This window comes from Sander vitreus, chromosome 20 (assembly GCF_031162955.1).
Source record: "Sander vitreus isolate 19-12246 chromosome 20, sanVit1, whole genome shotgun sequence".
NCBI lineage: Eukaryota > Metazoa > Chordata > Actinopteri > Perciformes > Percidae > Sander > Sander vitreus.
The window spans coordinates 24,804,382-24,831,304 of record NC_135874.1 but is presented as its reverse complement, the minus strand read 5'-3'; the positions used below and the strand labels follow the sequence as shown (position 1 = coordinate 24,831,304).

General features: G+C 40.6%; 1 protein-coding gene across 1 annotated transcript in view; it reads right to left on the bottom strand.

The window, feature by feature from the left end:
• The window catches only part of gphna (gephyrin a), a 33,781-nt gene extending 11,491 nt beyond the window's left edge, over positions 1 to 22,290 (bottom strand). The window contains exons 1-20 of the mRNA XM_078277181.1: positions 22,181 to 22,290; positions 17,027 to 17,105; positions 15,591 to 15,648; positions 14,865 to 14,957; positions 14,514 to 14,608; positions 14,299 to 14,365; positions 12,291 to 12,599; positions 10,473 to 10,574; positions 9,569 to 9,706; positions 7,761 to 7,803; positions 6,806 to 6,943; positions 6,100 to 6,192; positions 5,282 to 5,337; positions 3,961 to 4,080; positions 3,820 to 3,878; positions 3,557 to 3,710; positions 3,313 to 3,434; positions 2,384 to 2,471; positions 2,038 to 2,111; positions 1,729 to 1,793 (exon numbers count right to left, since the gene is read on the bottom strand). Of these exons, the coding sequence (XP_078133307.1) occupies positions 1,729 to 1,793; positions 2,038 to 2,111; positions 2,384 to 2,471; positions 3,313 to 3,434; positions 3,557 to 3,710; positions 3,820 to 3,878; positions 3,961 to 4,080; positions 5,282 to 5,337; positions 6,100 to 6,192; positions 6,806 to 6,943; positions 7,761 to 7,803; positions 9,569 to 9,706; positions 10,473 to 10,574; positions 12,291 to 12,599; positions 14,299 to 14,365; positions 14,514 to 14,608; positions 14,865 to 14,957; positions 15,591 to 15,648; positions 17,027 to 17,105; positions 22,181 to 22,280 (2,053 nt within the window). The 5' untranslated portion in view covers positions 22,281 to 22,290. The remainder of the gene's footprint in view (positions 1 to 1,728; positions 1,794 to 2,037; positions 2,112 to 2,383; positions 2,472 to 3,312; positions 3,435 to 3,556; positions 3,711 to 3,819; positions 3,879 to 3,960; positions 4,081 to 5,281; positions 5,338 to 6,099; positions 6,193 to 6,805; positions 6,944 to 7,760; positions 7,804 to 9,568; positions 9,707 to 10,472; positions 10,575 to 12,290; positions 12,600 to 14,298; positions 14,366 to 14,513; positions 14,609 to 14,864; positions 14,958 to 15,590; positions 15,649 to 17,026; positions 17,106 to 22,180) is intronic.
• Positions 22,291 to 26,923: the final 4,633 nt, after the last annotated feature.

Here is a 26,923-nt window from a genome sequence, read left to right as displayed (position 1 = left end):
TGTTGAAAAAGATGTACATTACAGGTTTTTTGAGCCGTATGCTATCAAAAATAAACCAACTGACACAATTAGATCTGAATTTATTTGTTTGCTGGTAATTGATCAAGAGATACAGGGTCCAGGGCAAAAATGGGAAGAACTGTCTTAAAAAGGCAGAGTGAGGCAGGTTTTACACATAGTCCAGGCCTTAGACTGCTTGAATAAAATAAGAGCAACCTTCTTCTTATTGGATGTGAAAGTTACTGACAGACCAATACCTGATTTTACCTTTACCCCAGTATATCAGCAATATAGCAATTCTAACAGTTCCATAAGCAAACCATACAAACCAAGGATGAGGACAGCTAGAGTACAGACACACAAGACAGGGGCTGATGCTACATGTGGGTCCAGGGCTGGAGGGAAACAAGAGGAATGGCCAATGTTGCCCTAACTGGCGACAGTATGCTGAGGTAGGAGCCAATCATTATAAACCAATGGGTAAGTTTAGGCACCCATTTACAGACTGGCTCAAGCAAGTGAGATTGTCAGAATACACACCCTGGAGCTTTATTACTCTGCTGACTTGATCACATCCGTATCAATATTTGCGAAAACGCCTTTGCGATACTGTCACTCTGGCAATAAAAAAATCAAACCTGCATCTGTCACCATCATGGGCGGGCCTGCTACCTGAACCAAATAACCAAATATAGGAAGTGAACCAAAAAAAAAGTGCATTTACTAGCCTGCGATTTCAACCTTGCACTCAATTTACAGACTTATATATGATTTAAGGGATGATAACTTTCAAATCCATAACCTACTAATATGACCACATCGCCGGTCGTCTGTGTGACAACGCATCATCTCTCTCTCTCTCTCTCATCAGGGCTGCCCTCTCCTTCACTCGCTGTCTGTTATCTGCTCATATTGTTTGCCTTATTTTAAAATATTAAAAAACACTAAAGTATGAAGTATGACAAAATATTTTTCTGTTTGCGAGCACACAGCCATACAGTACGCCAACACTCATGCAGCTAAAAATGAGAATAAAAGGACAACAAAATGGCTGCCAAACCGAATGCAGTTTCACTAAAGCAGCGGCCGAAATGGATTTCCTCAGGAGGGTGGCAGGCACGTCCAGCTGGGAGGAGGCCTCGGGGAAGACCCAGGACTAGGTGGAGGGATTATATCTCCAACCTGGCCTGGGAAGGCCTCGGGATCCCCCAGTCGGAGCTGGTTAATGTGGCTCGGGAAAGGGAAGTTTGGGGTCCCCTGCTGGAGCTGCTGCCTCCGCGACCCGATACCGGATAAGCGGACGAAGATGGATGGATGGAAAAACACTAAAGCAAAACCAGAAAACCCTATACGTTATAAATTTGGTGTTGCTCCATTATTTCTGAGACCAGGGAACTCAGATATTCTGTCCAATAAACAAGCACCCGTTTCGAGCAGATGACATTTGTTTACAATATTAGCTGTGTCTGACAAAGTGCAGTCCGAACGCAAACCAAATACAAAAAAAGGAACTATGTTGCAACTTCACCCCCGAATCGCACCGGGTCTACGGAACGATACTTGAGAAAGCGCCCTTAGTGGGCGTTGAGCCAAAATAACACAAAATAGATTATTAGGGCAAAGCAAAGGGGTATCAGAGATGGTCCAGGGGGTTTTGAGCAAGGAGAGGACACACTTACAGACACCCAAACAACACACACCCAGTTACTTCGGACATAAATATATTACCTGGCAGAGCAAAGATGAGTTTCCGTATTCCATCAATGTCAACTGTGGCAAATGTAGTAGGAAGACTGCGGAACAGAAACCCACAGGTGATTACTTTTCCTCCAGGTGTCAGAACAGTATCAAAGGCAGTGGTAGCATCAGCAATAGTAGTAGCAGTAGTAATACTTAGGGTTGGGTTTAAAAAAAAAAAAGATTTTCATTAAGATTGATGATCCGATATTGATTAAAAATAATCCAGAATCGATCTCTGTCTTTATCACATGATACTAGAATACCTAAGGAATCCATTGGTACCCTTCCCCATCTCACCCTGGCTTCATAAAGACTCGTCCAAAGTGGATCTGAGCATGAAGGTCAATATCCAGCACCTGCTTTAGGTAGTCCTGATAAAACACACAAACACACACAGATGGAGAACAACAATACTGTAAAATAAAAGAAAAGCGGAATCAGCTGTGAGACAGTAGTGCTTTCATACAGTATGTTGTTAGAGCAGAAAAACAAACCTGGAGGATAAACAGCAGGCAAACAGATATACTGTGAAAAGGGTTGATGAGAATTTGGCTGCTTCCTTATTAAAGATCAGAATATCTACTCAACGTGTCAGTGAATTATTTAGTAAGTTAGAAGAGATGGGTCACAGGTGAGAGGTTACCTTCTCTCCCATGGACACACCGCCCGAAGTGATGATGACGTCGGCACGACTGATTCCCTCGTGGAGCGCTGACAGCAAGTCATCAGGGCTGCAAACACGCATGATACATTAAACTCAGTTCACTACTAAATGGGGAGTGCTACTCAGCCTACGAAAACATCTGTATAATAATATCTTCTGTGGCTGTGAGGGGTATTTGGAAAGTCTGAGAAAATAACCCTGTTGATGTCACGGTGATGTCATCAGGGTTATGTTGATTTGATTATGTTTGATTATTAATGGAAAGCTTGTGTTACAAACTGGAGATGTGGAATTTAAAAGAGGTGGGTGTTTACCAAGCAAGGAGGTCGTGACAAAAAAAAAGACACAACCAAGTGGCATTATGGGAAGCGAAGGATCCAGTTTTACTTGGGACTTTCAAAATCTATCTATATAGACGTACATAGCAAAAGAGAGCGTGTAAAATCAGTGGGGAATTCATTTTGAGCATCACAAGCCCTGCAAAATGACTCGTTTCACTTTCAGAATTTGATCCATTCGATCCGATAACATTTGGAAAGTCTAGACGAGCGGCACGATTAAATAAATTAATCCCCCTTCAACTTAGCCGAGGGGCTAAATGGGAAGTAGCCGGCTCGGCCGGCGGAGGTCTCTAGTGAGCCTGCTCTATGGGCCCCATAGTGCAGAAGCAGCGCTGATCATCAAGATAATCTTATACAGGGCAGTTTTTTTTGGCTTCGTGCGCCATGGAGCAACTCTCATAGGAATGAACGGGGCTCCGCCTCAAACGCTGTATCCAGGTTTTATTATACATCCATGGTTTAGCTGAACGGTGGTCTGCGGAGATGCCGGATCTCTGCAGACCTTTACTGCTCTGCTCCGTAGGAAGCTTATTTTAGAAGTTATTTGTATAAACCAAGTGCCCCTACTTGTCTCCAACGATGCCCAGGTTGATGGTGGGATATCCATGTTCTTGGATGGTGGACAGCAGGGTGGAGCGGTTGGAGTCACGTATTTTCCCTGGGTGGAGGTCATCCTCTGGATTCAACAGCTACTCACACACAAACGTAAAAGGAATTCAACTGATATCTACATGCAGTAGGAAACCCAGAACTCTGAATACAAAGATCATAGGAAAAGTCTGTGTATTTTCATCCGTTTATGTGTATGTACCTCGTTTCCAGTGGACATGACAGCCACCACAGGGAACTTGTGCACGCTGACCTCAGTCACTCCCACTGTAGCCAGCAGGCCGATCTCTGACGGGCCCATATGTGTTCCTTTAGCCAACACACACTCCCCTCGCCTGATGTCATGGCCTATTGGCCTATGCAGACACGCAATGTTACAATCATAATTAGCTGGAGGCTTTGATACAGCTTTCATATGAATTAGCCTCCACTTGGTTCCTTTAGCATATAGTGGTTTGTTTTTACCTGATGTCCTGTCCGGGCCGGGCCTGGACCATGATCCTCACCTCCAGCTCCTCTGTGCCCTGAAACAAACCAGACTGTCACTATCATCATACCTGCAAACAAACGCATAGTATAAAACTAGACAGTATTCAAGGTACTTACATCCTCAGACTCCCTCAGAAGTTCTGTATCTTCTATCTGGACCACAGCGTCGGCTCCACAAGGAATCGGAGCCCCGGTCGTCACCCTCATCACCTGACCTGGCATCACTGTATGAGTGGGCTACACACACACACACACACACACACACACACACACACACACACACACACACACACACACACACACACACACACACACACACACACACCCCTTATTGAGTCTGATTAAATCCCTGTTTCGAAAGATCGAATGATAATCATGCAGATACACCCAATTGGACACAAAGGCTGTGCGTTCAAGACATTCCACTTGACGCTGGTCATTGGACTTGTACCATTAAAATAGCACCCATAGTCCTACTCGTAGCAGTAGCAGTAGTAGACATTTTTAATAGTACTTCTAGTGCTGGGTATCGCCAATGATTTCCCGAATCGATTCAATTCCGATTCACAAGGTCCCGATTCGATTACAATACCAACTTTGCTTGGATATAAAAGAGATTCTCTGAGAACTTATGTTGTAAATTGTACAAAAAAGAAGCAACCCTCAAATATTGTTTATAATGCACCAGGTTGCACACATGCGCAGTAGCTAGGTAAGGACTACTAGCCAGTCAGAAGCAGAGTATGAGGTCGTGCCATGCTAGCAGCTAGGTGAGCATTATAACGTGTAACAAAGTGACGCACGTTTGTCACGGAAGTAAAGGCTGGACTACAATAGAGCTGTTTGGAGCAGTTTGTGAACAGTGTTTTCTGTTGGAGATGTTAAGTCCCTTTGGGGTGGACTTTGGGCTTTTTTACTTTGTAAACCTATAACATGCACAAAAAAAATAAATATATATATATATATATATATATATATATATATATATATATATATATATATATATATATATATATATATAACACAATAAAGGAAAGGGACAAAGCCAAAAAGCATAATATGAGCACTTTAAGAATTGACTCCCCCAAAATGTGCGTTTAAAGTACTTTTTATTTATACATGCATGGTGAAAAGGCATATATTAAAAAATCAATTTCTGTTTTTTATTGAATCCATATCAGATCACTCAAACAAAGATCGATTTTAATTGGAGAATCCATTATTTGAACCCAGCCCTAGCTACTTCTTATATAATGTCACAGCGTTACTCACCTAGCTTGATGTACAAACGTAGATGGTGGGATTTGTATTAGTAGAAATGCTAATAGTTGTGTTGTTAGCACTGCTAGTACCTGTACTGCTAAATGTGACACTAATGGCACTAGGTTGTGTTGTTCACGACTGTAACTTATCATAGTGTTAGTGTATTAGAGCTGACCTGTTGTCCGGCCTGTGATTCTCCCATGATGAAGCGATCTCCCGGGCCGTCAGCAGCTACAGGTCAATGATAATGATGCTGATTAAGTTAATTACGGAAATTAGACCATGACTGTTGATTTTTAACCCTTGTGTTGTCTTCCATTGCTACCATGCACGCAGGTCCTCCTGGGTCAAAACTGAAAATCAACACTTGTTCTGACGTTTTTGTCCCTTTTTTCGACACTTTTTTTGCCGTTGAACGCTTCTTTTCACAAGACTACCATGTATAAACAACACTCACACCGACTTACTATTAGTTTCACACTTATTTTTGGAATTCATGGTCAATAAACCTAATGTATATGAAAGTTCAGAGAGGATACTGTTTCGACAACATTTCAATTTCTTTTTCAAATGCTAAAAAATTTAACAAAACACTCAAAATGCAATGAAAGTAGAGATCTGATCTCTTGTTGTACATGTGGAGGGAGTTGTAAGGAATCGTCCATCTGTGTTATTTTTGGGTAAATAAAATTAGGTAGTTAAAAAGAAATCCATTTTTCTGAAGTAGAAATTTCGAATTTGACCAGAAGACAACACAAGGGTTCAAACTCAAGTGGCAGCCAAGAGCACAGTTTACGTACAGAATACTGTGTGAAGAATTTGCTCTTTAATTCATTCAATGCCAACAAGTGAATACATGTAAATGTGTAGTTGAATGCAGATGTCAGCAAAGTTACATTTAATGGCATTTTTCTAGATCCTGTTTTACATTTGTGTCACCCATGTACTGTTTATCAGTTGTTGTTTAGTGATAGATAGTATTAGTGGTCTCACCCCGTACAGCGTAGCCATCTTTAACGGAAGCAGGGAACGGAGGAAGGTTGTCTTTGGCATAGATGTCCTGAGCGAGCACTCGACCGAAACCATCTAAAGAAATTGGCCCAAAAACCAGGTCAATTTAGTGCAAACCACATCTGAACAACAAACACTAAACACATTTTCATGGACAAAATTCCAAAACTTTTCCATGGCCTCTAGTGACCGATACAAATTGTATCGGTCACTAGAGAGCCATGAAATGAAATGTACACTTACCTGGCATTATTCAAACATATCAGATTCAAACTCTATTCAAACATGATTTCATCTAGCTGGCATACACGGACGGAGAGACGGAACGAAAATGAGAAAAAGTACAAATGAGAAGATGAGAAGCGTACGTGATAGTTTACAAAACACTGTCAGGCATCAACGCATATTAGAGCGACGTTACATCAGCTACAGGAAATGATTACGTAAAAAGGTTATCCATGGAAGATTACTGTAACAATTAATTTAATTAAAACACGACAAAATTCAATGACGTTTCCAAAACTTTCAAGGATTTTACCAATTCCATGACCATTCCATGTTTTCCATGACCACAGGAACCCTAACTACAAATATTACCAATAACACACGATGATAATGCAATGTCTATAATGCCTGTGCATAAACGAGACAAACAGAACAGAACAACGCACATACACAGAAGACTCACCTCTGTAGTTAATGACTTCAATTCCCAGAATAGGTGTCATCTCTAGAACAGTGATGAAGGCTTTGTCCATTGAAGTCAATGGGAACGGAGACATGCGATGACGACGTGCCACTTTACTGATGTCCACCGCACTGTGGCCTACACAAAGACACACACACACACACACACACACACACACAAACACACACGCACACAGAGTATGTGAGTAAGTAGTGAATACGTTTCTGTAAACAATACCGTAAAGTTTAAAAATGTTCCACAGTGATGCAAGTTACTGTTAGGGCTCCTGCACACTGGCTGCGTGGCGTGAGCGTGGCGTTTCTGTTGTGTGTCAGTTGCGTGGCGTTTTCTATGTCTTTGCACACCAGAAACGTGTCTGACGCGGCGCTGCCGCTGCTAGCCTTGTCTGTACACATGGATGTTTCCCATAAACATAAATGTAGACTGATTTGATTACAGCAAAGACAACGTCGACAGTATTGACGGCAAAATAGGCTACAGAATATTTCGTTCTGTATTGACAGGTGTAATATTTGAAAATCATCATCATTAATCATTTATTTTTAAGTTACATTTATATCTGCATTTATGTCAAAACCTAGAGACTTTCAAACATCAACATGTCATTTATTAATATGTATTTGTGTCAAAATGACATATAAACATCTTTTCGTATTCTATTTTGCCTGGAAACGCTTGCGTGTCGCGTGAAAAATAGGCGTCGGTTCTATTTCTAGCATGCATTCGTTTTTGCCACGCCTGAGACGTGTGTATCACGCAGGCAGTGTGCAAGCTCTAACCTGTTGACATGGGAGCCGAAATAAAAACGGACATGCCACGCAGCCAGTGTGCAGGAGCCCTTACAAGGCTGGCATGTTAATCACACACACACACACACACACACACACACACACACACACACACACACACACACTTTTCCTCTCTCTGAACTTACTCGCTCTCAGAATGTTCTCATTACTGCCACATCGTGACTGAACCTGCAGAGAGACAGACACATGTTCTATATTTGGTCATTGTTTGATGCAAATATATGGAGGGGATGATTTAAATACCTCCTCCTTCATAACAGGACAGTCTGGCAAAGGCTTTCATGTTGATGTATCTATTAATAATGTCTAATACACAGGACATGGAGACATAAATAACATGAATACTAGCTGTGACGTTCAAAACCAGCACACCAGCAGCTGTGCGTCTAATTCTGTGACTGCATAGAACAACACAGGATTATTAGAAACTAAAACAGGAATCAGTATGGGGTTTGATTGAGCTACCAGGCTAACGCTGTTCCTTAATAACATTTCAGATATCTGCTGGCTGCGTGTTGTCCGTATCTGCTATGGAAGTTCATTCATCAATGATTTTCTTCATTGCTTTTCATTTATGCAAGTTGTCTCTTTGTCTTGATTTGAATGTTAAAAACGGTGCGTGCCATTGCATACAAATTGAATACTGTAAATAAATAAATAAATAAATATAGTATTCAAATAATAGCCCTGTCTGGTACAAACAAATAAAGGCCAGTCAACAATAAAAAGACGATTCAAAAACAGTGAGGATTGGTGAAAATCTCTGTATTCCCGTAAATTCTGCTTTAGGTAAATTTCCTCAGCACTAATGCCAACCGAGCCATGTCCTCCGGCACAACTCTGCCACTCTCTCTTTCTTTTTTTAACAGAAATACTGTTTTCATTCACTAATTAATTCCTTTACAAAGAAAAAGGAGAGGTAGTCCACACACTGAATTTTGTAAGCACCCGAAAATGTAATGTAATGTTGCAACATTTCAAGCAACAAGGTCTGCATCAGATGTTTGCCTAAAGACGACCTTCAATATTGCATCATTACACTTTCATGAGTAATTATTATTTAGGACTTCATTCAGAGCAGCAGAGTGGTGAGTGAGACATGAATCTGTTGTATTGATGGAATGTGTGCTGTGGAAAGTTTTGAGATTGCATTTACAGCCAATAAAAACGATGTTACTTAAATATGATAAAAATATCCAGTGCTTACACAACAGGAAGAATTAGGAATAAAGACCTAAAACAATTGTCATATAAATAATGGTGATGGAGGCCTGGATCTCCATTTTTTCCCCCACTGCCAATCTCTTGATATTAATTGGGACAAATTTTACGTGAATGTACAACAACTGAAGATATTTATATTTCAGTTTTGCCAAAGCTCACAGTCTCATTCACTCCCATTCAATTCCAAACAGCACACAAGTCCCGAGACTTTTAGCCGAGCGTTAATCCATCACTGTGCGAGAGGCCGAAAGTCACGTCCGACTACTAACTTTTGTGATTGGTCTCACATTAATATACCCATTCGAAAGCCAAATTGAGACAGGATTGGGAGTAACATTTAATATTCACTATAAAACTTAAACCTTTTGGTAAGTGATCTTGGTGGTTACATTGGGACCAAACAATTCTCCAAACAATCCGAATGAAACCTTCAAATTGGCAACACCTTCTTTACTGGGAGTATTTCAAAAGAAGTGATTTAAAACGTCAGAAAATAACCTACACTGACCACAAAATTTGGAGAATCCAAGAAATAAGAAAAATCTCTAATCATGCAGGAACTGTCCTGCTTGTCGTTTTTTTTTTTACTAGGAACTGCTGAGATAGCTTTTCACTACTGTCAGCAGTAACGATACATATATTGTCGGCATGCTCCGTTACTCTTGCAAAGCATATATAAGTGTGCGTGAGTATGAAAATTTGTGTGTACCTTGGGTGTCGGGCATGAGGCGGTGGAAAGACGGGAGGTCGCCTGTGTGGCCCGTGGTGACTCGGAAGGGGTGGAGCTTAAAGAGGCTGAATCTCGAGGAAGCACCTGAACGCCTCGGGAAATGATAGAGTCCGGGATCTACACACACACACACACACACACACACACACACACACACACACACACACACACACACACACACACACACACACACACACACACACACACACACACACACACACACACACACACACACACACACACAGACAGACACACACACACACAGACAAACACACAGACACACACACACACACACACACACACACACACACACACACACACACACTGCTAGTCAAATAATGTCGTTCAGTTGTTTTACTGTCAACTAAGGTTGTGTCTACATGACAATTGGATTTATGGAATGCAAACTACGAATCTACGACTACTGTATCCGGCCATCTCCCGTGCTGCAGTACCACTCTCCACGCGGGGCGCTGTTTCACCAACACACAATTATCACTAAAACCAATCAGGGACAGAATCCAGAGTACTGATAAACTCTGTTGTGCAAGGCCAGGCGTGTATGCATGGTCAGAATGTTTGCGGGATTAAGGAAACAGTCCTGTGCAGGGCTCCACCCGGGAGAGACAACTGAGTGAGATTCAACTCTTCTTTGTTTGGGAGGAGAGAGGGAGACACACCCGGTGGAGATCTGCACTCTACTGAGTGCACTTCTCTAGTCAGAGCTTTTTCCCGCTGCAGCTCCAGATACATTTTAAGCAATTCAGAGAAAGGCATATTTTTAAAAGAACTGTTATACTTGTATGACGGACAGGGTGTGTATCTGAAAGACATGATGAACTGACCAATGGCAGGAGAGGAGGGATGCGTGTGAGTGTCTCACCTGCTGGTCATGAGTACAGGAACAGGTGAAATGAGTGGGCGGGGCAGGCGTGTTGCCGGCAAAGTAGGGACCCCCCTTAGCCATGACCACAGCATGGCTTGTCTGATGGACACACACACACACACACACACACACACACAGACACAAGTGGGTACGCATGTGGGCATGCACAAACACATACAGATAGACAGACAGACAGACAGACAGACACACACATGTCCCCATACACAGACAGGTGAATGAGATGAAATGGAGGGCTTCAATCTAGTTAATGAATAAAGACACAAAATGAAATAGCTGTTCCATGGACCACTTCTAAATATTAAAAATGTGGATCCTACTGATTCCTCCCAGTAATGTTCTACATGACTTTAAAATTCAATCAAGTATTTGGAGTTGGCTTGTGAGAGTAGGCCATCTGTATCTAAATACGTTATCTGGACACCGACATCTGGGCCTGCAGCCTATTGCACCAGCTGGAAGTAGGTGTGAGTGTAATGTCAACACAGTGGCTAGTTAGTACAAAGTTGACCATAATCAAAACACTGTAGGAAAGAGTAAAGTTGTATCCAGTGCAACATTTGGGAAAAATTCAAGAAAAAGAAACATATACATTGGTTGCGCGCTTAACCCATAGACAGTGAAAGAAATGGACATAGCAACGCCGTAGACTTCGACAGAGACCAGTGAAGGATATTAGAAGCACTTTTCCGGTGATGGCTGAGCGTACTGCGCAGCCACAAACTGAGCTTGACGATATAGATATGACGTGAGCAACCTGTCTGAAAGTTGAAAGTCTTCTGGTAGCTGTGCCAAGAGAAATCTCAATCATTCCCAATCTTGCAGAGACGGAGAGCGTGAGTAGGAGCTGTCCATGAGCGTAGGAGCAGAAGCAAAATGTTGCTGAAATATTTTGTTCCGATCTCTCAATGGGCTTCTCCCTTGACTGTTTGCCTCTATGTCCCCCCCGATTGCCCGCGAGCTTCTCCTGACCATACGGTAATTTCTCTACCGTGCAACAGTAGGTCGCGTGATTATGACACAATCGTCAGCCTATTTTTATAAAAACGTCTGCTACGGGGCCATAACGTGAGATATAAAGGTAATGGAGCCTTTTATACATTGTCGTGTTTCTTTAGAAATAAACAATGGACAAATAGAGTCTTTAAACACTTCAGATGTTAAGTTATTCGCTGTCAAAGTGGCGCCAAAATGAATGGCAGTCAATGGAATGCTAACGGAAGGTGATGGCTTGTTAGCCTCAAAGTCTCCCTATAGGAGGTACGCTTTCCGGATGCTCGCTTAACCCCTTGGTTTAACCGCCATGCTGTGGGGACATGTTTTTTTACTGCGGTTAGAAAAGATCCATACCGTCACCGCCTTCCCAATGCGTTAATGTTATCCGGATAAGATATTCAGATACAGATCTCTTAATGTCTCATGTTTGGGCTTCAAATTAACATGCCAAGAAATGTTGTAAAAAATATATCAAGTACTATTTTATCAAACAGCAATTTTTCTAGACTAGAAATATTTGAATCTAATTAAAAGGAGGAAAAAAAAAGGCAGGAATGTTTCTGAAATTTTTCTGAGATGCCCTGCTGCCTTTCAATGTTATTGTTTTACAACTTGATGTGATTTTTTTTGGAGTCTTGCAGCAGCCTATAGCATTCGAGCAGGAGTGTCTGTAGTACAGTACCCTGCTGCTGCAATGACCCAATTTCCCCACAAGGATCATTAAAGTTTCATCTGTCAAGTTTCCAGCAGCAGCAGCAGCAGCAGCAGCACTGGTAGTGGTGTTTCCTGTCGACTGGTTACCTTGGCAGCGATAGCAGCTGCGGTGATGTGGGAGGTACCATGCTGGTGATGGTGGTGGTGGTGATGGTTGTGCGCATGTCGAACTCTCCTCCTGTCCTCTTCCTCCTCCTCGTCCTCCTCTTCCTCGCACTGGGTGCCGCGCTCCATGGTGTGCATGTTGGCGTTTGTGTCGATGTGCATGTTGGCCAGCAGAGGGGAAGGGGAGGGCAGCTGCTCCAGGGCGGCATGTGTGGATTTAACCCTGACCGCGGCTTCACGCAGCAGGTCAATGGCGTGGGGCAGAGCGGGCAGGATGAACTGAAAACACTCCTGGAGGAAACAATATAACGCACATGTTAAACTAGAGCCCTTTCAAACAGAAATCAAAGACTTGACATAAACCGTAAACTTGGAACTAGTCAACTATAAATGATGCTGTCCCACTAGTCAGGAACAAATGTCACCTTCTTTTACCCTGGATTTGCAGCACTCCTAAAAGTTTTGAGACACTGTGGTGAGATACGTCGTTTCATCAACCATTTAATAATTGCATCATGTCAATATTAAACTGCTATTACCCAAGATACTGGGTTTGATCTAAGAGAAGAATGAATGAGAAATTAGTAAATATTTCAAAATACATCAGTGCTTGTGACAGTAATAATTTAATTTTGATGATGCCAAAGTTTGAGCTTTTGTGACATGTAGTCACTTTCTGATTTCTGGCAGTAGCGGGATTGCAATTTATTTATTTAAAAGGGACAATGCACATCAATTGAAATTTTTTGTTTACACTCAAAATGTAAATGTGCCAGCAAAAAAGCTAATTTACTAATTTTCATCTGTAGCCCCATACTTTTATTACTTGTATTGTAATGTAACTGTGTTTATTAATATATTGAAAACATTTGATGCTGGGCAGGTAGTGTACAGTCATTTATGGAGCTCTTCCACTGAAAACAGCTGCTTTTTAAATAACGCTACAGCTATCCACGTATATAGCTATTATAAAATATCAAATCACTCCCATACTGGGGTTTATTTACATAAAAAAAATATTCTAATAGCTTTTGGTTCCCTAAAAGTGGGGTACTTTGCACAGCATAAAAGAGCAAAATCCAGAATCTAAAGAGGGGAAAAAGCAATGCTTTTGGAAGACCCAAGTAACGGCCGAAATACTTAGGACAGGGACACAACGCGCCACATAAGGGCGGCAGTGTGGTGTTTACCGTTATTTACCTGCTACACAAAGTCCATCTTTGTTTTTGACCGTTGGAGGGCAGCCTAGCCGCGGGTAAAGAAACAAAAATAGACCAGCCGCATGTGCGTGGCTTCCGTGGTTAGTGTAGCAGCTTCAGTTGATTATAAAGTCCCTGTACGGACCGAAGTCAAAGTGTGGACTGGTAGCTAGAGAGATGCCAGTTGACCTCCTGGGCACTGCCAAGGTGCTCTTGAGCAAGGCACCAAACCCCCCCCCAACCGCTCAGGGCGCCTGTCCAGCAGTCGCAGCCCATTCAATGTGACATCTTTCCATTTTGTGCAAGTATAAGACCTGAGCATGTGTGTGTGTATTTCAGGCCTGTGTGTAGTGTGTTCTAACAGAGTGTAAACTTGTAATTTCCCCACCAGGGATCAATAAAAAGTACAAGTTAAAGTATTAAAGTATAATGGACGAGCTCTGCTGCGCCGAAACTGTTGCGCCGCTTCCATGCCCCATGTATTCCGGCCGTAAATCAAGTCCAAGTCCTAAATTTTGATTTTCAAGTCCTTAACAAGTCATTATGCGTTCATCACCAAACTTAATGCAATTTCAAAAGAATTATACTTGCCAAATTAGATCACCTTTTAATAGTTAATGAAATAGTAATAAAAACAGAACAATACATTTTATTTTATTTCAAGTCTAGCCAAAACATATAAGATTTGTGACTCAACAAAGTCATGTAGAGCTTTAGAGTCTCATAATAACGTACATGACATGAGTAAGGGTGTAGCAGAGTTCAGAGTAAGCACAGTTCAATAAGCCCACCTGAGAGCCCTTCTTGCTCCCTGGCAGGTTGATGATCAGAGTTTTACCACGGATACCACACACTGGCCTGAAGACAATGCAGTAGAAAGCAGATTAGAGCATGAGAGGATACCACACACACTAATCTGGTTAGATAAAAACAGATTAGCAGATTACCACCGCACATCCTGGTGTACACAGTCTAACTGTCTGACAGTGAACACAGTAATCTTCACCTGGACAGCATGCCTAGTGGTGTAACGTTGAGTGATCCCATCAGCATGGCGAGAGCCATACCCGGAGCCTCTCGCTCTATCACCTCTCTGGTGGCCTACAACACAAACACCAGTTCTAAGTTAGTTAACTAGTTTCCCAAAATTCTTTGGGACAAACAAGTGCTTGAAATGTCCCAAAGAATTGTGGTTGGGATAATAGGATGCATTTTCAAAGCAATTCGTTCAGTTCGTTCAGATCCGACGGGGCTTGCTAGTCAAGTCTCCAACTGTCCTGTGGTTAATCATAGTTATTATTATTTATTGTTGTATTTACACTTTTGTTTAAGTTTTGCAGTCAGTGGCTGTTTGTACCTCAGGTGTAACATCTCGTGGTGCAAAGCCAGTTCCTCCAGTAGTGAGAATGAGATTCAGCTGCTGTTCATCACACCACTCCAAAAGAGTGTCCTGCACACACACACACACACACACACACACACACACACACACACACACACACACACACACACACACACACACACACACACACACACACACACACACACACACACACACACACACACACTTAGTTCAAAACTACACCATGCATCCTCTTTACCTGACATACTATGGGCCCGACAGGCAGCTGCAATAAATAAAGACACTCTCCTTCAAAGAAACACCTGGGGTCATACTCCAGTAGTGACAAACATCGGGCCTGCTCTAAGGTGCTGCTCAGTACCTCAAGAGAGAATTTCCCCACAGGGATTAACACAGGATCATATCTAGTGCATTCAGTTGCTAGAAAAGCATTGAGGGATCATGACTGGCTAAGTGTTGGATGATAGACGGATGGTCGCTGCAACAGCTAATGAGACTTGTGAGCCAAACGTGCAAAGATTCAAGTATGTGAGGAGGAATTTGCCACTCTTTACATTCAGTGCCTGTATCACGGTTATCAAGTGTGTCTTCTTCTATGACAGAGTGAAACATGTTTTAATGCCAGTGGAAAAGTCCAGACTATTTTCACCGCTTATTGGTATATGTCTCCTTGACTGTGAGTAATGTGATTTCTAGTGAGCTCAAAGCGAAGACACGTACCTTGATTTCATCAATCTCATCTGGAACAATCTTGTAGGCTGCTATGACTCCTCCCAGCCTGCAGGGGGGGGACAAAGAAGTTAGAGCAAGTGTAATGTCAGCGTACATGCATGTGTGTACTGCATGTGTAGAATAAAAGTTGCTGACAGTTAAAATTGCATTGTGTTACAAAAGGGCTGTGTGCAGTCATTAAGGAAGTGGCTGTACTCCGAGTGAACTCTGCTGGACATAAGAATGCATTGTGAACAGACAGATAAGCAGAAAAACAGGAAAAGTTAAGAGAATAGAAGAGGAGGTTGCACCACACAGAGGACCTTGGTGTGTGGGTTTGTGAAGGATAACAGTTTCTGTCTAAGAAACTAGAAGACACCCCCCTGTGAGGAGAGAATAAAAACACAGGGAAATCTTAGATCGAAGTTCATTTCAGAGGAGATCTTGGTGGACCAGCTCTGACTTAATGTCTGTTGCCAGGGAAACTTAGGTGCCGTTTGTGAACCCACAATTGTGTTGTAACCTCTTATGCTGGACTCAGTAAACTTTGCTTAACTGAACTCTTCGTCTCAGATTGATCCTTGTGTATTAGTAAACATTAAGTCTGATTAGAGAAGGCGCGGGAATTAGCTAATTGGAGTCAGATTTGACAGGCCTTACGGCCTTATTTTAGACATAATTCCCATTACACATGCCAACATTTGTTTACCAAGATGGCGAAGGCATGACCCGCCCTACTCTCCCTCTGATTGGCTAGTACTTGTTGCATTCGTTAGTTAGGTTGGTTAGGTTTAGGCAAGAGGAGTGGGATTACTTAGGTGAGGGTAACCGCAATTTTCCACTGGGCACGTCTGTGCTGTGTTCCCGTTTTGTTCCGTCTTACTGGAAACTGTCGCTGTTTCACTTCTGCCTGGCTTTCGGCCCACGGCTCGCGTGAAAATAGAACTGGAGCGTATCTTTAGCGGAGCGGAGAGCTTCTGAGACATGCCGGGGCGCGGCTGGTGGAATATCAAGCATTGACTTGAATGGCTCGATTGCTCGCAGCCATTTTCCACTGGGTGCGTCTGCACTGCGTTCCGGATGTGCCGCGGCCCCTGTGAGCAACCAGAACGAAGCACAGACGTGCCCAGTGGAAAATCGTCAGGGTAAGCCAAACAAAGGCAGAGTAGGGCGGCACATGCCTTCACCATCCTGGGGAAAACATTTTATTTACATTTATCAAATTTTTTATTTAATACAAAAAATATTTGTGTGTGCATCAGAATTTGTGGACCTTATTTTGTTATATATGTATTTATTTTTACATTTATGTACTGTATAACAATAACTATTTTTGAGGAGAGTCATTTGTATATAAATCACAAAATACATTTGTGAATCCTTCTGTGTGCATTCATTAATATTGAGACTGATCTGACTCTGTAATAGGCCGTGTGTAGACTCACAGTGAGGGATCATGGACCAGGTCTTTCAGGTTGACTCCACTCCTGTCCTCAGCCAAGTTATTGAAACAGCTGTCACTGACTGAAGAAGAGAGAAGTTCAGATTACAGAACAGAACAAGCACGAAGACGATGCACTGTTACTACATGTTTAAAATAAAACTGATCGCTGACATTGGTTGTCTACAAAGAGATTGGAACCCTGGCTGATACTAATAAGACATTTCAATTGAAGTTCACGCATGTATACTTACAGTAATTAATGTTATTGCCCAGCATTTTAATTGACTGTGTTTGCATCTCAGTGTCTAATTACTGTTTTACAGGCATGCAATGCAATTTTGTCAAGGGAAATTAAAGAGTACCACATTCAATATTGTTACACATTAATATGGTTAATTATTGTGAGCAGCTAAAGTAAAAACTTGAGATTGTCTAGATCCACTTTAAAGAGAATGTGTAACACAGTGATTTAAAAAGGTTGCCCGGCGTGTCTTACAATTTAATCAGTCAAACTTCAGCCTTTGTTCTAGCCTGGTACTGACAGAGCTAGGCTGGCTGTTTCTCCATGTTTCCAGTCTTTAGTCTGAGATACTCTAACTAGCTGCTGGCTGAAGCCTTGTATTTAAGCGACAGATATCAAAGATGTATCAATCCTCTCATCTAAATCTTTGCAAGAAAGTGAATAATCGTACTTCCCAAAATGTCAAACTTTCTTTGTACGTATACTTTTTTTTCTTTTTTTAATTTAAAAAGGTAGTGTGTTGTTTCTGTCACCCCCATGAGGAATTCTAAGTAATGACAACACCACTGTTGTTGCACCCACATGACACAAGCCTTCCGTTATCGCGCACGGAGGATAAAAAAAACAAAAACATGATAGACTCTTTAAAAGAGGTAATTATCTTTTCTCGAGTTTCTGTGTGAGAATGTTGCCAGATGACAACAATTTCTAAACACAGCCATGCTGAGAAATACAGAGAGAGTTGTGTGGAGCTGATGGTCTTAATTAGCTTTGTATCAGCTCATTTGGCAATGGCTTGAATGTAACGGACGTTCATTAATATAAAAAAAAGTTACGCACCAAAGCTTTAAATCAATATTAAAATGTAATTTTGAAAAGCTAACACAAATCTAATTGACTAAACTGACTTCATAACAGAAAACCCAAGTGGTCTAAAAGTGAAATTTAAAACACATAAGTACTATAATTAGTTCAGTGCTAATGCTAGTGCTAGGTATTACACAATTACATTTCAAGACTTTTGAAGAAATTGCAGACATTTTGCTGCCTGTCATTACAGTCCCCTGACACACAAACATGAAAACATAGCTTATTGTGAAACCGTGGTACACTTGGTTCAAGGGCAAAAAATATTTCGAGGTCATCCAGGCTATCAACTTTGGTAATTAGGTGAAAGTGAAGTGTGTTCTCAAGACATTTGTTTCTCCATTCCCAGATGAAACCACAGACACTGTAAAATGGGCTTCTTCACCAATCACTATAGTTGTGTCATGTTATATGCTTGATTTGAATATTGATCCCAATGTTGATATTGTTTTGTAGTTACATACCTCAGTTTCAAATAATCTCAAAAGTACCAGAGCATAAACATCTTCAAAAAGTAACTCTACAGAATATACTCCCCAAGAAGGTAGGAGAGTTTATTTCCAGCTTTCCAAATGATATTAAGATTAAGATGTTACAAGAGCTCTGGAACAATAGCAGCAAACACATGCGTGGATACAACCAGCCTGAATACATCACTCACAGACACAAACATGCATAAGAAATGTCCTGTATTGACACATTGTTAGGAATAAAGTCAATTTGATCACTGGGCAGTGAGTGTGAATAGAGGAATTCACCTTAACAATTTCTCTAATTTCTCTTGCTCTTTATACTTTTATCATCAGAGAGAATTTAATCCCTCATAGCCATGTTTGACACCAGAAAAATAATCCCATTCAGATCCTTATTTTCTCAATAGATTTTTCTGAAATAAAAGGGAAACTGCATTAAATGCAGTTTTGGCAGATTTGGCTGTACCCAATAGTGGGGATTCAACAATGAGACTTCCTGGCTTCTACCAAAGGTTAGATTAGGGCTGTGTGATATGGCCAAAATCTTCTATCCCGATATAGGTCGTTTCATATCTCGATAACAATATATATCACTATACATAGCATGTTTTCTGGTAATTCAATAAATAAATAAATAAATATTCTATATGAAATAACCACATGGCAGAGCCTATTTTTGTATACTCCTACGTGTGAATGAAATACTTGACAAATGAAAAGCACTGAGTATTTTCTCATTTTATTAAGAACTTAAGTGCAAAATGAACACAATGTGCAAAGATCAAAACGTAGTGTCGTCCAAATGATGTAAATATTGCCTCAATGCAGTTCTGCCGCTGGTTTTTTGACATTGCAATAGAAAATATAGAAAAGTATATATGATACAGTTTATGATTTATTAGTACATTGGCTTTATTCATCTGTGCCTATTGTATTTTACTAATACAATCGATGAGCTTATTGTAAAATTAACAGAATGGTTAGATCCTGTGTGACTGCACAGTGTGCTGATTTGATAGAGTGAAGCCAACAGAGACTGCCTCCCTGCTCTCCAAAAACTGAGATAACAAATGTCACCAACTGATATATAATCTATCAATAATGGATAAATCAAAGCTAAATTAGGTAACTGTTGTGAAGCTTTTTGGCTTTGACACAAACTAGGGGCACCTGGATTTAGTACATCATATGTACCTTCCCATTCATTTTAAACACCCTCCAAAACAGGATTTTTTTTAAGGCACATAACTTACGTAAACAAATATGTTTGATAAGGATCTCTTAAATTACTTTTTTTAAAGAATTGTGACCAGGTTATTTACTGAGTCTGACATTTGACAGTTAAAAAATAAACTTGTCAGGGCTCTCTGGAGGACAAGCTGTGATTTTCTAAATGACAAAATAATAATATTTTTATACTGCTATTTCTTTTATTATTATTGGCCAACATATATGCCAATACCAATGTATCTGTGATAAGCTAATGTCAGCTGACTACTAAATATACTTTAATTGCAATGGTGGAAGATGTAGGCTACTCAGATTTTTACTTAAGTCAAAGTAGTAATGCCACAGTGTAGAAATACTCTGTTACAAGTAAAAGTAATGCATTCAAAATCTTACTTAAGTTAAAGTACAAAAGTATTACAAAGTATGAAATTTCCTGAAACAGCTGAGCTGAGAATATAGCTAGTTTTTTTTTTTTTTTTTTTACAAATGCTACTCGGGGCAGGGGGAAATATTGTTGGGGACTATTTTTGGCTGCAGATTAATAGACATTTGGTGCTTTAGTGAGTATTTACAGAAACAGGAAGGTGTATGTGGTATTGAGTTGAAATAAACTACAGTGAACGTCACCCACTGCTGTTGTCGTTGGAGGAGTAAGATATGTCAGGCTTTGGATACATACACAATAATTCTTAGTAGGGTCAATTCATTGTTGGTTTGGGTATTTTAATAGAATTTGTTGTAAAATATAGAATTTCAGCAGCTTTCATCATAAGTAGTTTCCCCTTTGGACATTGCTCTCTTTGGCAAAGCCATAGCCTGTGTTTGAAGTATTTCCAAAAGTATTTGAGTTAAATTTAGCACACCTCGTACAGTGTGTAGCCTGGCTCCTTCTGCCCAGTTATCACAGAAGGCAATTTCTCATATCTTTAGTTTTCCTAATGCTGTCTAAAAATTAGCCTATGAGACTTGGGCCAGTACAACCAACTGTTTCATTGTCTATATTATTTTTGTATTTATATTTTTTTATTACACCTTTTGCCCCATATATGCAACCTTAAGCATACCTTTCGTCAACTTTTCTAAACCCCCTATGTGACCTCAAACTTGACTTAATTGCTCAGTTAAAATATCTTGTATAAAACCGTCAAACCACACAAAACACATATCCACACACACACACACACACGTTAGGAACGTGTGTTAACATGTGACATGAAGCTGTGGTTGTCAGCTGCAGGGTTAGCTGCTGTTAGCCGATATGCTAGCTCATCAAAACCACGACAGACTTCCCAGCCAGCTGCTGGGGCGCATCCTCTTAGCATTATTCTCACGTCTCCCCCTGCCTTTGCGAGGAGGCAGCAGGGCTACTAGTGACTGGTGGCTGTCACACGACTGTAACGTTATACTGTGGTCCCACTCGTCCTGTGCACGACTGAGAGGCGAACATCAGCTGAGCTAATTAGGGAAGCTGGTAAAACAACCTGCACAACAGAATTCATTTCGCTTTGGCATTGCGCCTTGCCTTCTAAATAGCTTTTAATAGCTACCAAACGCACAATTTATGATTAATGTTAATAAATATAAGGTTACATTTCTGAGTTCAATCAAAAAACACATGAAGCCCAAATGAAATGGCCGTCAAAGGAACCATAAAAGAAATGTTAATGAATAGCACCCTCAATAGCTGCAAACATATCGGATCTGCAAAGGCACATGAATAATGCAGCTGATGTAGGCTCGGTTTCGTTACATTGCTAGAAAATATAACGTTCCCTTGCGTCAATATCGCAACATACAGCACAACAAGATCGGAAGAACGGTGGTTTTGATTTCAAAATAAAAGCGCCAATCTTAGTTAAAAACTCATTGCAGCACTTGCTCGCCAATCAATAACTTTAGACCCCCTAATTTTGAAAGTCTTTGCTGGGCGGTCTTTTTTCCTACTGTCTCAATTGACGCTATCGTTAATTAAAATATATCACTACAATGTAGTGTAGCTATCTCGTACAACATTGAATATGACCATGGATGTATTATGGTGACAGCCAGTCTTTACGTGTAAATACGTCATAAACTTCACTACAGAATTGCAAATAACATCGTTACAAAGCAAATTCCACATCTATCCAACCCGTCAAGATGCAGGAAGCTAACGTTAGCTGCGGTTAGAGCAATGACAGTCAACGAAACCGGTTAGCTTAGCATACTGGCTAACGATAGCTAGCTCGGCAGCGAAGACACCTCGTATCGTGACACCGACGTGCACAGGCAACCGTCGGCAAAACGCCACAGAGGTGCACTATTAAGAAGCATTTCATCACATTTTATCAAACAGTCTCCTTACCCGTCAAAATCCCCACTCGGGTCTGATGGTCGTGGTTGGTAAGCACCATCCCGTCCGCCGCCATGTTTACAACCTCTGTCTGCACTGTGCCGGGGCACATACATAGAAACAGTGTGGTGGTGTGCGGGCTGCTGCTGCACCTCTGGAGGACGACTGTGTGTGTGTGTGTGTGTGTGTGTGTGTGTGTGTGTGTGTGTGTGTGTGTGCGCGCGTGCGTGTCCTTTGGTGTAAGTGTCCTCCAACTAATAAGCGAAGATTTGGGGCCGCCTCAAAAACAGTGGTAGACACTAGAACGTCAGGACTGGTACTTTGTGAAACCCCCAAATAAGAGTAAGGTGATATATGTGTGAAGTAGCCTATATTTCAGTGCAATGGCCCAATAGTTTCTAGTCAGTATCACAGAGTCAGTACTCCTTTTTGTACCAAATTTAGTCTCTTGTAGGACAAAGTTCCATAACACCAGCAGTAAAATGTCTTCACTGAACACAAAAAAGTTGAGTTTCTAGTTATATTGAAGGGGACATTTGGGCCCCCTAGCCAGTTAATCCATCCCTGACATATGCACACAGTGAAGAGGATGGACAGTGGTGGATGCAGGCTGTCTGAAGGACAGGGGCAAAAAAAAAAGGCACCAGCTGCAGGCGGAGAGCCACCAGCGCACAGTACGTTTTCGAGCATGTAGGGTAGCCATTTACCTTGCATAGCAGCTGGATTCTCGCAATATGACAAGATCACAAGATAATCGTGGGATCACACGAAAATCCATCTTGTCAGGAGAGACTAAACTGACCATTGACATATATAAAATGGACCAACAGATCCCATTGCTCTGGATGGAGACCAGTGAAGGATATTAGAAGCACTTTTCCAGTGATGGCTGAGCGTTACTGGGCAGCCTCCAACTGAGCTCGAAGACGTAGATGTGACTTGAGCAACCTGTCTGAAAGTTGTAAGTCTTCTGGTAGCTGTGCCAAGAGAAATCTCAATCATTCCCAATCTTGCAGAGACGGAGAGCGTAGGTACATGTAAGGAGATAACATAGGCACAGGCTAATTATTGCTAACTAAAATGCTAGTTAACATTAGTAATTAAACTTATACAGCTAATGTGAGTCGAAACTGCCTGCGAGCTTCTCCTGTACTGTACGTTAATTTTTCTAATGTGCGACAGTAAGTTGCGTGGTTATGACATAATCGTTATCCTATTTTTACAAAAACATCTGCTGAGATACAAGGTAATGGAGCCTTTTATACATTGTCATGTTTCTTTAGAAATAAACAATGGACAAATAGAGTCTTTGAACGCTTCAGATGTAAAGTTATTCGCTGTCAAAGTGACGTCAAAATGAATGGGAGTCAATGGAATGCTAACGGAAGGTGATGGCTTGTTAGCCTACAATCTCCCCATAGGAGGTACGCTTTCCGGATGCTCGCTTACCCCCTTGGTTTTAGCAAGTAAGAATGTTTTTAGAGTTTTGCAAGAAGAGTGATTGATTCGACAAATGGGTTTAGGCCACAGAGCTTTTGGCTCAGAGAATGGGGTTTACTAGCAATTCAGAAGAACTGTAACAGCTGATATCTCCAACACTGGGAAACTCGCACCAAAACAATCTAGATTAATAAATACCACCACAGGTAAGAGGAAAAATATGTATATTTGATTTTTGGGTGAACTGATCCTTGACATTTCACAAGTCACAGATTTAAATCGAAAGGGTGATCAATTCATTGGAAAAATTCAAGGAAAACTGCCTCGTCAAATGAGTAGATTTTCAGCCTCAGTTTGCACCTTTATTAGTACACAGAGTTAAATGAAGTCATGTAATTCCCAGCATAGCTTCATCAACTTCAACCCGAGAAGAGGTCCAATCAGCTAAAACTAAAAACACCTGTGTTCATAAAATAATGTTGGAGCTTGTATCTTTGTGGTTTTAGTTAAAATGGCATTTCTCACTGAATATATTTGTGAGTAATGTACTATTGCACTAATACATTATTCTTTACTCTTAACCAAAACAACACCTTATTCATGATAGCCCCCATATTAAACCTGAAGACTATTTATTATTCAACTTCACATTAAAGTACAAATAAACAATTACCACTAACAGACCAAGTGCTTTCTGGTTGGCCCAATGTTCCTGTTGTCGACCCAGTTCCTTTTGGTCAGCTCAAGTACCTTCTTGTTAGTCTTTGTGACCTGTGATATGCCCAAGTGTTCCTCTTGTTGCCCTCTCATCGGCACTGGCGCTCTGGTCAGCCAAAGAGCCCTATAGCGCTCCTCTCATTAGTCTCTGGTCTGCACAAATGTCCTTCTGGGTCACACATGTTCCTCTCTGGTGAGCTCAAGTGCCCCTCAGCCCAATTACCCTCTTAGCCTGTGTACTCATGTGGTGAGCCCAAGTGGAGTTGATGGTGGACAAAAAAAAAAGTTGTGCAGCTTAAATGTTAATAAGCTATTAATAAATGGATTTTGGTTGAGATGCACTTGAGCTTTGCAAGTAGTTAAACTGTCCATTCTCATCTTATGGCATGATGAATTTACAGTAAGAGGTATTTAAAAGAGCAAAACAAGTTATGCTGGAGGAGAATTTACACCAGCGAATGAGAATTTTTACTACCTATAAACCTAAATGTTGTTATTATTGGCTTTTTACGAAACTCTAAAGCGTTGAAGATATATTTACAATTATTAAGGCCAATATTTACAACTTGTAAACCCTTTATAAAGTATGCCACATTAGAAAGTGGTAACAAGTTTTCTAATTATTGTAACTATTGTCCTAACTCATTTAAAAATATTAAGTTAAGTTATTTACAATACATGATCAAGTGCAACTGTTTGTTTTGTACAGTCGATCAAATTATGCCGTGATTTGTTAAACACAACATTGAATTTTATTGTTAATAGTAGATCATAGAACTTCTCCAATATCCCGTTGCATAATCAAAACATTTTGTAGCCATACAGAGGACATTGTTGCTCCAGAAGCCCAGTACTTTCCTTATGCCTGCCCCCATTTTGTTTGCTGTGGTAATGTCCATATTTGCTGTAACTCGGGGAAACATTCTTGAAACGTTAAAGTTTGCATGATATGTTGTTACCTCTCAAGAAGCCAGTCTGGTCCCCGGCAGGCGTTCAGAGGCATGATGGCTGTCCATAAGGAGGCAGAAGTGTACAACATTTTGAACACATACAAGGAATTTGACCCCAGCTTTTTGTTGCTTTCAATGTACATAAACAGAAATAGACTTATGGCTAAAAACAAGGACAAAGCTACCCAAGGTAAACAAACATTGGACTGCTATGTACAGATATAATGTATATAAAAGTGTGTACATACACATATTGCATACACATGCATACAGTAGACACACTGTGCATTCACATATTGAGATTGATATTTATTTATTTAAAATAGGGACAGTGCATATTAATGAATATTATTTAAATATACAAGATTATTGCCAGTGGCTAATTTACATCATGATTCCCTTTGGCAGATTGATTTTAAAATAACAAGTGCCAACACAATAAGAAAAATAGCTGTAAAAGAAGAGTACAATAAACAAACTGACAAACAATAAATGTTGCTCACGACAAACCAAGATTTGGGGGACCAAACGAATTTGGTGTTAACTGCTAAAGTGCTTAAGTGCTAATGTATTAAGAGTGCTAGTGTTATTGCACATCGCCCTATTGCACAAGTTTATAACATGTTGATATAGATTGCACAATGCCGCATTTGCACATGCTTTGCACACAGACATGCAGGTATTATTTCACATTAATTAGCATACATAGCTGTATTTATACGGACTATTGCACATTATTAGCATACATAGATGTATGTATGTATGTATGCATACAGGTTCACAGGCCTGGTTTGTCCTCAGCCACATCCCCAAATACCACCCCAACAAGTAAGTGTCCACACATACAAACACAGAACACAGACTACATATCCAGTTTTTGAAGTGAAGGTTGGCAAATCCTGTATGACGTCTGCTGTAGATGAAGTCTATAATCCTCTGTGAGGATTGTAAACAGTAATACAATGCAAAAGTGAAAATGGTGCTGAAATAAATTCAAGTTGCTTATGCTGAGGTAGGTGGATATGACATATACAGTGTATGCTTGACAGATATTTAAATGTTTAATTTATGTACTTAACACTATAAAATATACATTACAGTTCTAGAAGCTCAATGACATACAGCCTGTAAAGTCCTGTAGCTGCCGAGCTAACCGTTAACATGCAGGCCAGCTGGGAACAGTCACTCACAATAGCTCTCCAAATACTTCTTTTAGTTTTCTCTGTCAACCCTGTCTCCTAAAAAATTACGTTCCTTTACAACTAAACTGCATTGGTATTTTGTTCTTAGGATACATAATTCATTAAATAACTGCAGGGGGATAAACACTCTTTATATAGGACAATATCATAGGGCTAATGGGACAAGAAGTGGAAAATACTTTACTTGAAGATATCTACATAAGAGTGACATGACACTGTCATGAACACATGACACAGTCATGACACATGAACCCTAACCCTAACCATAACTTATGACAAAAACCTGAATGACACTTACTAGAAGAAGCATTATGTCATAAACGTTTATGACTTGTTTATAATGTTTATGACACGTTCATGACAGTGTCATGTCACTCTTATGTAGATACCTTCAAGTAAAGTGTAACTCAATAAGTTCACACAGTTTAATTTAAAAGGCGTATTTG